The 12,013-nt window shown below is 50.2% G+C and overlaps 1 protein-coding gene across 1 annotated transcript; it reads right to left on the bottom strand.

Annotated features, from left to right (window-relative positions):
- Positions 1–1,321: 1,321 nt before the first annotated feature.
- On the bottom strand, positions 1,322–3,373 carry LOC125952139 (tyramine receptor 1). Its single transcript, XM_049681439.1, is given in 3 exon segments — positions 1,322–1,639; positions 1,642–1,707; positions 1,709–3,373. Coding segments are annotated over 3 exon segments (2,019 nt in total). The 5' UTR covers positions 3,344–3,373.
- Positions 3,374–12,013: the final 8,640 nt, after the last annotated feature.

Below are 12,013 nucleotides of genomic sequence, written 5' to 3'. Positions count from 1 at the left end.
AAGGGACGAACCGGGTACGATGCTTTTCCCTGACACCGCCCATCGTTGGGCTGCTTGTTGGCCGTGATTTGTTGCGCCTTGACAACGTCGCGCGGCCGCATGAAATTGTCATCAACATCAGGACAAGTGCTTGTCTTGCTGGCCACAATACGCAATAGTCAGCGTTCAAAGTGGTTTGTTATTGTTGTACGTTCCAGTCTCGAGAGATGGTATCTCAGTAGCTACCGTCCTTCTCAAACCGGAAACACTCTCCTTATAAGGGGAGCAACCACCACGAACCGGAACCGCATTGGGGGTTTACCGTTGATATTGCTTTGATTGTCCACCGGGCACCGAGAGGGGCGCGGTGGACCATGAAGTGTGTGAAACAAAGACAAGAACAGCTTGTAAGATCCTAGGGTCCCGACGAAAAACACTCCCTGGGACAATACCGGCGACGGATATAGAGTTATGGTTCAGAGCGAACGAACGGAACGGTGTGAGCCGGAAGAGCCAGAAAATTGCTCACTTGTGTTGGGTGCTCAAGCACCGAAATGGCCTCCATCGTGCTCCCCTCGCTTGTCTTACTCTTTCGCAGGAACGATCAAAGATAAGATGGGCACGAATGGCCATCAATGGGCCAACCCTCCATTGTTTACGGAGGAGGGGGGGCGCACAAAACAAGAGCAATCGAGCGACGTTGTGGGACTTGATGCTTGATGCTAACACGCCGATTGAATGGCATAGCAAGCAGAGAGATAGAGAGCGGTTCAACATCGGATTAAAACATGGAATGCTGGATGCTGCTTAGCCTGCTGGCAATTCATAATTTTCTCCGATGAAAAAGACAAAAAAATGTGTTTCGATGGAGACGCCTGGTGATGGAGGCGCCTGGTAGCTCACGATTCGCGAGCACGATTTCAGGGTGAATACACCTTGCACAAAGCATGAAATCAATATCGGATAACGAAGCAACGGATCGTAGAAAATGGACGTCAGCTGATCCTCTTGATAAGCGTGACCAGCTCTGAGCTCTCGATAACGAGACGTTGGCCATAATGGTTGCACTCACCACTCCCTCTAGCCCCCGGAGATCCATCCGGTGAGATATTTTTAAAATGCTTTCTTCCCTCGCTATCTTCGTCTTTCCCTCTCTCCCTCTAGCCGCATACGCCGTGCCATGATGGTGCAGCTAATGGACGCTGAAGTGGACACGTTTTGGGTGTCACTTGGTTGCAGCAAATTTTCGCGGCCAATGGAACGAAACGGAATGGAACGGAAGAAGGTGGGAGGAAACCACACCGACGAGGGGACGACGGGTCTGTGCGAACCGATGGCCTGATCACTGTTTGATGCCGAGCAGGCGCTTGAACGCCCGCCGGTAGTCTAAATTGAATATTGTATAAATAATCGGGTTGAGCGCCGAGTTGATGTAGCCCAGCCAAGTGATAAAGTTAATTAACTTATTGGTGGGACAGCAGCTGGGACAGAAGGGCAGGATGACGTACATGAGGAAGAAGGGCAACCAGCAGACGACGAACACGCCCATGATGATGCCGAGCGTCCGGGCCGCCCGCCGCTCCTTCGATAGCGAAATCTTCTGCTTCTCCTCGATAAACTGATTAATGCCGCCCGGCTTCCGGAACGATTGTTTCAATCGACCGACGGCCCGGGGCCCCCGGTTCCGATCCCGGTCACGGTCCCGGTCCCGGTCACGGTCCCGGTCCCGGTCACGGTCCGTGGTTGAAGCTGCCCCCGGGCCCAGCTCGGTCGTCGATTCGGCGAACCCAACGACCACGGTGCGAGCGTTCGTTCCGTTCTTAGCCGCGGTCACCGCTGGCCCCGCTTCCAGATCCGATCCGGCTGCTGGAGTATCACAGTTGGAGGCCATTGTTGCTGGTGCCCCAGGCGTCTGCTCATCGGCCGCCGGCTGCTGGTGTGGCTCGACGAGGATCTTGGCACTTTCACCCGAACCCGAATTGTCCGGATTGTCCGTCACCGAGTCTTCCTCGTGAGGATGCATCGTCAGTAGTCGACCACCGGCAGCGGCGGAGGCGTCGGCGGCGATACCGGTGCCACCACAACCACCACCACCACTCTGCGTATCACCGATCTGCTTCCGATGCTTGCGGTTGCTGTTGCTGCTGTTGTTGTTGTTACCGCTGCTACTGCTACTGCTACCGGTTCTACCTCGGCCACCGCCACCACCACCACCACGCCCAAGCGCGCGTCCAACGTACGCCCCGAAACGGCTGACTTTACTTCGGCTTTTGCTCCGGTTGGCCATCGTCTCGATGCAACCGTCGGTCGGTGGTGGACCAACCGAGGTGTGTTCGTTGTGGTTGTTCGTTTCACTGCTGATCGACTCCTGGTCTGCCTGCGGATGATGCTGATGATGTGCATGCTGCTGCTGCTGATGATGATGGTGATGATGTTGATGCTTGCTGTCCTTATCGGCAGTGACACTGGCACCAGCGTTACCGGCACCGGCACCGGTCGTCACCATACCGATACTGCGCGATGCCAGCGTGTTTATCTTGGAGGCTTGCGCTCGCTCCCGTAACCGGCGCCGGGTCGCGATGTAGATTTCGATGTACACGATGGTCATGATGGCGAGCGGGATGAAGAAGGAACCGAGCGACGAGTAGATGACGTAACCCTGGTTGCTCGTTAATTGACACGGGAACTCGCTCGAGAACTCGTCCGGCCAGTCATTCCAGCCGATCAGCGGTGGTGAGCTGATGAGCAGCGACAGCACCCAGACGCCCGCTATCAACGCCAGCACGCGCTCCAGTGTACGCTTCTGGGCGTAGTTGATCGGATCGGTAATGGCCCAGTAGCGATCCAGGGCGATCGCACAGAGATTCAAGATGGACGCCGTACAGCACAGCACATCCGAGGTGAGCCACATTTTGCACACGTGAATTCCAAACTCCCAGCGACCGAGCAGCGAGTAGGCGACGTTCAGGGGTAACACCAAGATGGCGACCGTCAGATCCGCTACCGCCAGTGATACGATGAAGAAGTTCTGCACGATCCGCAGTGGTTTGTAGGTGAATACGCTCAGTATCACCAGTATGTTGCCGACGATCGTGATGATGATGATGAGCGTGAGGATAAGTGCGGTGCCGATGGCTTCCCATTGTGGTACCGCCAGATCGATGCCAATCATGCTGGGGTAGAGGGTATCATCGGGTTTCGGACAACCACCGTCCAGCATTAGCTCGTCGTCCATTGGATCCGTACCATTGCCTACCATGATTGCCAGGAGCGGATCTCCCGGCGAGGTCGTCGTCGTCGTTGTCGTCATTGTACCGTCGAACGGTCCACCAGCAGAACCAGCGTACCAGCGCACGGTTGCCATACTGGTGCTAGTATTTTGAACTTTGCTGTTGTTGTTGCTGCTGTTGCTGCTGCTGCTGCTGCTGTTGACGTTTAACACCCTACGCACTTCGTAGCCCATTGTCGTAGCTGACAGAGGGCCACGACGCACGACAATGTCGTCGTGGCCTCACGAGCGAAACACATCCGCTGGCCGGGTTCGTGATGCGGATTAAAGTCCAAAGTTCTCTCGTGCAGGAGACAATAGCCGGTTGTCTCGGTTTCAGGAGCAGCAGTAATCCTCTTTCTTCGCTCTTCGCGGAGTTCTCTGGAATAAGAAAGGAAAGAAGAATAATGAGAATAATTATGTGTTTCTTGGGACAGGCAAGATGGTGTGTCTGAATGGTGTTCTAGGAAATGATTAATGATTCATACTATTTCCTGAGCGTGAAATCAATCAAAAGTTCGTTCTGGCCAACTATTTCGCAACGGAATATCGTGTGACCTTGCGCAGCCGTTTTGTGGAATCCATTATCCGGTTTTAAAGGAGTGTTGAACTTCCGGGGAATTCCAGTTCAAATTCTGACTTGGTAATTCCGTCCCCAGAAACTGAATATACCGTATGGCGCCGGTTAATGCAAGGCAACGAGCGAAAGCTTTAAAGTTGTCCAGTTCCTTTGCGCTGTCGGCGCTGGTTCAGGTGTAAATGTGTGTTCCCAAGTGCCGGCTATCGGGCTACAGGGAGCTCGATGCCAAGGAGCAGGTTCTCGCCGGCTGGCGAAGCTTGCGGTCGCGGGTTTTGTTGTGAAAACTCCGTCTTATCCAGGGATGGAACCACATCGCGGTGCTGTTGCGGTTCATGGCAGCTTTCTCGTCAGATGACAGCAGCCGATACCGCCCGACGATGGGGTTACGAATGTTCTGACCAAGCCAGAGGGACTCGATTGGGAAGGCGTGTCAGTTGCCGCTAATTTGTTTGCCTGCCAAGCCGATTGGGAAACAGCGCCAGTAACCGATATCTGGTAAACCGAAAACTCCTCTCCGGGATGGGGGCAAGTGTTTCAATAAAGGACAAATCGTGACGAAGAGGCCAATCACCGAAAACCCGAGGGATTTAATGGCAAATATTTGATGATTACCGAACGATCAATTTTAATGGCCCGGCAATGGGTCCGATCTAGTGAAGAATGCTATCGAGCGCTCCGCAAAACGCTCGCCGGCATTCTTAATCGATTGGTTTTTAATTAATTGGGCTCGTGGGGATGTTTTACATCGCCTTCCACCGGCTACACCGTAATCACCCGTGAATAATTCGCATCATCCCGACAACCGCATCATCATCATCGCCATCATTACCATCACCATCTCGCTCAGCTGTTGCCATTGCCGGCTGCCCACTTAAGTATTCCGAATTGCACCGCAGCAAGCCATGGTTTGTTTGGCGTTTGCTCCAGTGTTTACTGGCCGATTACTGCGATCTTGAGCGATTAGCATGATTGCTTTCGAGGCACAAAAAACGTAGAGTAGAAGGGAGGAACTAGAGGGAGTGAGAATGAGAGCGATGTGTAAATTTAATAGATTATTTTGCTAAACCGTGCCCTCCTCCGTATGTGTGAATGTTTGCTGCTAACGATTATGGCTATGAGCTGCGAAAAGATATGATGGACGCCCTGTGTTTGCTGTGTGTTGTGGCACTCCAACGTCAAACAGCGCCCGGCCAGGCAGGTTGTCAGTTTTCCGGGAAAACATGCGTCTGCCCGTGAAGCATACCGGAGCACACTCTAACCGCACTATAGCACGTACGGTATCGGTACAGTGCATCGGGGTGTGTCGAAGAGGCTGAGATTCTTATGTTGATTCAACGCGTCAGCCGCAGCATCAGTAGAGCAGTAAATAGTAAACAAGATATCACTTGGCAGGCCTGGCAGGCACTGGCCCACAACTGTGGCTTCATCGTCATCGTCACAGACTCTCTTGGCACGGCGAAAGATATGTTTGGAATTCTTCGAACCTCCTTCTCTTCCGTTTGTATTGATAGGCTTGTGGGACGATGCGAAGTGTTTCTCTAGACGTTGCCGGTTAAACATACGGTTTTGACCTTCGCGCATATCTTACTGAATGCTGAGGCCGGTGACAGGCTAATGGTCTTACAGATTCAGTGTGACACGTGGCTACGGAGATATTGATCGTAGCTTCTTCATTCCCTATCTTCTGACACCGTCGCTCTCCGCTTCTTCTGAAGAGCGGGCCCATGTCAACGGGATTTGAAATGGAAAGAGTATTCATAGTATTTGACATCTTGAGCTGACAGAGAAACGGGGACAATGTGTGCGATTCGCAGAAGGGCAAAACATGTCCTTTGTCATACATCCCGCTGAATCCTGTGCGTCGCGGCTTGTGTCGCTTTTATTGCCTTCGGTTGCACGCTTGCAATTCGTAGCAGCAATGGAAATGGAGTTTCATCGGCATAAAAGAAGCTTCATGGCGTGCGCATGGCGTGAAATATGATGAGACGACTATAAATGTACTCGTTGTGAACGCATAAAGCGACGTGGGGCATTATTTTGAATTGTTATTGAAAGTGTTTAGCTTCCCGGTATGCTCTGTTGGGGAACGCTTCTTCTGATTTAAGGTGCTGTTAGTTTCAAAATTTCATTTATTTCATGCGCAGTTTCGTGACAGGCGGCATTTGAATTGAGCTCAATACAATAACAGTTTGTATAAAATTGCAAATGTAGAGTATTAGCCTGTCTTTTACCTCATTGTTTATGGTGGCCATGCTACAACTAAAAAGATTTGCAAAATCTTTAGAAGTTGAATGATCCGGAAGATTTTAAAACTACATAGTAACATAGCAACCATTGAAACAATTTATCATAGCAACAATGATGAGCATTCAAATTTGGAATAAAATCTAATTAAACTCTTTTGCAAATTGTGCAATTTAGTAAACTAACAAATCTCAATAATCCTTTTTGTCCCTACAAAAGGCTCTTCATAGCTTTTCAAGTGTTGAAGCAAGTTTTCTTTTCATTACACGATAAATCCAATTTAGCAGAGAATCGCTGCCTGGGGACCCAGATAATTTGATCTTCTCAGCGCCGTTCCTCCTCTTGGAAGGTAAGCGGCAAATCCGAAAGATTCGGACGATATCGTTAGAGTAATTAGATCATCACAGGCGCACTAGAGCACTGGAGAGGGACGGAGATCAAAGCTTCATAGTCCATCAGCTGCCCTCCCATTAACCCCAGAACCGGAGAGGTCACAAAAGGCATCTTAAAAATCTCTGCACAGCTGTGACCATGCATGCTGTGAGCCGTCCGGAAAACCAATATGCTGAGCATGTATTTGACGACCTTAGCCGTGTCTCTTCGGTAGCATCTCCGGTGATTGAATATCTCGATAATGATGAAAGCTTGCCGGACCGGAGTCTTCGATATTGCTGGCCAAACGAAAGGTTAGCCTCGGCGCCAACACTAATGAAGCTGTTGGCGTTGGCCTCCGCTCGCCTGGTCTCGGCTTGTAATCTCGACGATGACGAAAACATGCTCGACGAAAACGTCCCAAGGCACGTCATGCGGAGAAGCAATTTTTGGCGTCGTTGCATCGAAGCATCAAGGCGAAACCAAGCGTGCAGGCCAACGAGAGCCCGTTATTAGGTGATGTCAGCCCCCGTGATCCCTCCCCGGAGGGGCGAGTGGATAGCGCACCTGCTTCGATTCATTTCAGATTTATGTCGGATTGGCACACGATGCAACGAAGCGAATTGAGTGAGCAACAGGATGATGAAGGTAACCGGGACTGACCCGAACGGTACCATCGACCTGCAGTCACGCTCGTTCACCATGAGATGGGTTCTTGGCTTGGTGCCGGTGCAAATGGCAAACAATCATCTATCCTCGTTCGATAGGATCACGGCTAGCTACCGAACGAACGATCGCAAACGGTTGGCGGGAAGGGAAGGAGCCCCGTGGGTGCCGGAAGGGTGTCCATCATTTTCACAACTCATCAAACGCTTCATTTGATGGGGACTCTCTGCGGGGCGTGGGATTGTAGCTGTAGCTGGATTTGATGAGCCAAGAGTTTGGCGAGTTTTACGAGTTTCGTTGGATGGTTCGTTCCGTGGTGTTCGTGGATGGTGGATTGGCGAGATTTGTTCACCCCGCAGAACAGAGTAAATAAAATGTTACGACCATCGGTTGCATGGCCCGCGGCGGCGCTTTGCGATAGGGTGCGCGCTGCTGTACCACAAAAACACCTGCCACCATTCGATTTTATGTGGGAACGTGAGAACCTGGTTCTCGTAAACTTTGGGGTTGAATATTTGATTTCGATTTCCTTTGTCATCGGGCGACCTGTTTCGCGGAATGTAACCCGGGATCGAAACGGATCGAGCAACAGCAACCAAATAAAAAAAAAAAGATAACACAGAGGGTGGGCTTTAAATAGGTCTTTAAGTGAAGAGTTAAGCGTTTGATTTTCATTCTCCCCCCCTTCAAAACGAGAGGTCAAACTATTGTATGGTCGTAAAAAGAAGCGTCCTCCGTGTTCGGGGGTTTGCTTTGGGAGATGATTGTAGATAAGCGGCTCATCGGATTATCGTCGGCGCTTTACGGGGCAGAAAAAATAAATTTCAAATCATCGCCCATCATAAACCGTGTGTTTGATGTGCCGAACAAATAGCATGGCGCCCATTGGTGTGGGTGTTTGGATTGGAGATTGTTTTTTTTTTGCTCGAACCAATCACCACCAACAATTCTGCTCGCTCTGCCCGTAAATTATGCTTGTGATGAGCACGAGGGGTTTCAAGTGCGCTTATGCGTCGGGTAGAGGTGGTGCGAGTATGCGAGAATCAGCGCTTCGGTCGTTAGGAATCGATTTTCAAATCCAACAATGGATTACTAACCGATTCCGATTGCGCTGACGCAGTGTCGCCCCGTTATTGCCGTCAGATAAAAGGGTCTGCCAATCAACTCACGGTGTGATAAGAGTGAAGCGAGCGTGTGAGAGGGTGAAACGGGGAACTAAACTATGCACCGTGCGGACTGTGCGGATATCACACAGATACATGCGTGTGTGTGTGTAGCGGCACTCGGTTGTAAGCACATAGTGCCGACATGGCCAGTAAGTGTATGCTCTAGCGAATCATAATTAAATCGGAACAATTGCACTTTGATTGAGCACCGAGTAGCAACGAAAGAGTACCAGGAACGGCAAGCCCTTTGCTCACCAGGTGCGCACGCGGTGAGAACGCGGACAGTTGCTGCTAATGGTTTGTTGTCACGACCCTTACCGAGAGCATGGTAACAGGCCTTGTGAAATGAGGGAAAATCGGAATAAGCTACCGGTAGTATGCAAATAACCCTAGACGATTTAGCTGGAAGACATTTGCCTCGGTCTTCGGTGTCATCCTTGAAACGTGTTCGTGACAAGGGAGCAGCATAATGGGGGAAAATGCATTGGAAAACGGAATCGAAGCAGCTGTCCGAATTGGGTTTGTCTGCCGTTGTGCTAGGGGTAAGAGCAGCTGTGCCTACTTCGGTTAAAATGCTTATGATCGCTTGCTCAAAACGAAGGAGCACGCACGCGTTGACAGAAGTAATTTTTGCTAACCGGAAAGCGATTCAAACGCACACCATTGGCACCGCCAGCAGCCGTACCAATTGAATTCAAGTGCTTTGCCGAAATCGAGCAGAAATGAGCGGTAGTCTGGAGCGAACAGCTTATCAAACACTTCACACCGAGTAGCAGCGGTGCACACGAAGCAAATGACGACCGAGCACCGGGCACGTTGGAGCTGAAAGATTGGTCCAATAATGGCGTACGGAATTTCCTTACTTCTCGCACGGTTTACTACTTATCGGAATGTCATTCCAACCATTCCAACCATACCGAAGTGAGCCGAGGAAGGAGAGAAAGTGGGTGGTTTGGCCTCCGTTAAACGTTTCCTTTCCTTTTCACTCTCGTTTGCTGAACACTTCAGGCCGCACCGCCGTACTGAAAGGTATTGGCTGTGGCCCACCGGTGGAAGCGGAGCGTGGAAAGCATGATCGAATTGAATTGAATCGCAGTGGAACGCGTAGAGTGGCAAGCTTGTGCGCCCTTCTGCAAACACCGTTTTGCCCGTGCCAAGTTCCAGTAGCCCAGCAAGGAAATAAAATGCAAGGAGCGCTCGCGTGAGAGAGAGAGAGAGAGAGAAAGAGTACGCTTCCCCTTGGGGCGACATTGGCCAGACCCGGCCCGGCTCGGCCCAGCCCCGTTCGATCCGGCCAAGGATGGGCTATATTTTCAATTCCTAGAAAGCACTTGGTGCACACTCGAGAGAGCGAGTCGGCACTTGGTCGAGTGTCAGTGCGATTTAAAAGACTAGAAATGATTGGATTGCACGATGATAAATGGAAAAACTTTTGGCCTACTTTGAGGCCTCTCTCCACCGGAAATCCATACCCCATCCCGTGGCGTGGAATGTGGCGAACCACCTTTCGAATGCGAGAAATCAATCGCGCCAAGTCGCTGGTCCCGCTTCTGTAAGAACAAAATTCATATAACCCCGTAGGTTCGACGGCGTGGCATGAGGCAACCTTAAAATTAAGTGATTGGCATCAATGGCAAAAGGGGATGCAAATGGAAGCGCGGAAACGCTTGGATACGATCTGCCAAAGAGGGGATCAAATGGACTCCCCGATGTGGTAATGGATGATCTTCGTTAGGGGGGAGAGTGGTTTCACGCACGCGATATCGGTTAACCATTCTAACCTCAACCCGAGTAGGGTATCAAAATGGTGGTAGATGTTGTAGCACCCTTCATTTAATAGCTTAAATGTGTCTCTCATTCTGAAATGGCTTTCAGCATGCTAAAAAAAGGGAGTACACGTGCGCTTTAACAACCTTGCTATTCACGCGCATGGCGTTCACGAAATTGTACGGTTCATTGGAGTGTGAGCCGAGGTTGAAGGTAGTCAAATCAACGCGTACGCATTTGTCAAACACATTCACTGCCTTGGTATGAACATATTATTTATTGAATAGGATCGTGATTTGATTTTCTCGGTACTCGAATGCTTTCAGCAGCATTTTACTGTTGCTATGATTACGTGGGATAAATTTGTCAAGCCGGTGTCAAAAGTGGCTATAAAGCAAAGTGTGCGACGACTCTTTTTTTTCGGCAGCATCGTGCCACCTTTCATCTTGATGCACTTTGGGATAAAAAGCTTAAAATAAGTGTGAGCTGAATATAAATCCGGTGGCGCCATTCAGTGCTGCCACGCCAGTTTTTGGAGTTCTTTTTTTTTGCACAATCCTTTCTAGCGAAACAAAATAAAATTGGAAAAAGGACAGCCGCCGCCCCAGGCCGGATGGATAGATTTTAAGGCACGTTTTTCCAACTTTCCAACACGCCGGCTAAGTAAAACTTAAGTACGCAGCGCGCACTCTCTCTCCCCATCTATCTATCCCTCCCTTCCATGCACGACCACTGGCAGTGCCATTAGCTCTCGTGGGAGCGCCTGAAAGTGCGCCGCGTAATTGCAGCCAGTAGCGAGAGGTAAGAGTGACGAGTGACGGGGCTGCAAAAATAGTACAAATATGGGGTAGTAACATGGTGGTAGAGCATAAACCCAACGTGTGTATCTCTTCGTGAATGTGTGTGTGAGTGTCAAATCAACGAGAAGTTCGCACTTGGTCGGCCAACTGCCGGCTCTAGCACTCGCCACCACCAGGAAGCCTCGGGTGTCTCACACATTTAATGGTAGCTTTTTGGCACGTTTCCACGACCGCACAGTTTTACGTTTTCGGGGGTTGAGGTTAGTTTTTGCACCGCACTTTAACCCTTCCTCAGATCTAAGCCGGGCCGCCAAAGCCGGTTGAAACTGCTCAACCAGGAGACCCTCACACACACACTCACCAAAAAAAAAAAAACACCAAGTGGAATCCTCGTTTCATTCCTGGAATTCCACCATGTGGTCGTAAAGTTGAGCCCAGTTACAGAGGCCATGAGGTTGACCAAAAAGAATAAAACAGCAGCCAAAAAAAAACTCTCACGAATATTGTGCTGGAATGTGAGTGTGTGCGTAGCTGGTGTGGCTTTTTGTTTTGTTTCATTTTTACTCTTTCTCTGTCTCTTGTAAAACTAACCACTCACAAGGGCAGCAGTAGCAGCAGCAGCACCGGACTATTCTGGCAAATGGCGTTGGTTACGAAATTGGCACTGATTCGAGTTTTTGCCCGGTTCAGTCCGGTCAGTCGGGCAAATGTTACCTGAGTGACATCCTCAGTGGCTCAGCGGGTCGCAAACGGTCGTACACAGATGGAACACAGCAGATACAAAGGAGCATAGAATAGCAAACTGACCGAGGACACTCGCTGCCTGCGTGTAGGAGTTTAAGGCCTTCGCTCTAGTGCAAAGTTGAAATACGGTTTATACCGAGTGTGTTTTGCTTCTTTACGCCGGACAAACCAACACACGGCATGCTCACGATTAACCATCCAGCACTGAGCCTTCTAGGAAAGGTTTTCCACTTTTTACAGTCGCTGTATATCTTCATCCACATACGTCCGTTCGGTAGTGACTAGCGATCTCTCGGAGTCATTTAACACATCGCACACAAGTCCAAGTCTGGTAGGATGTTCGCTTTGCGCTTATCTTCATTAACCATCATTCCTCTATTACATTCGGTTTGGAAGCGCTTGGAATGGCAAACGGTGCAAGACGCAA

This window comes from Anopheles darlingi, chromosome 2 (genome assembly GCF_943734745.1).
Source record: "Anopheles darlingi chromosome 2, idAnoDarlMG_H_01, whole genome shotgun sequence".
Taxonomy (NCBI): domain Eukaryota; kingdom Metazoa; phylum Arthropoda; class Insecta; order Diptera; family Culicidae; genus Anopheles; species Anopheles darlingi.
The sequence above is the reverse complement of the archived record's forward strand: the minus strand, read 5'-3'. Positions and strand labels throughout refer to the sequence as shown.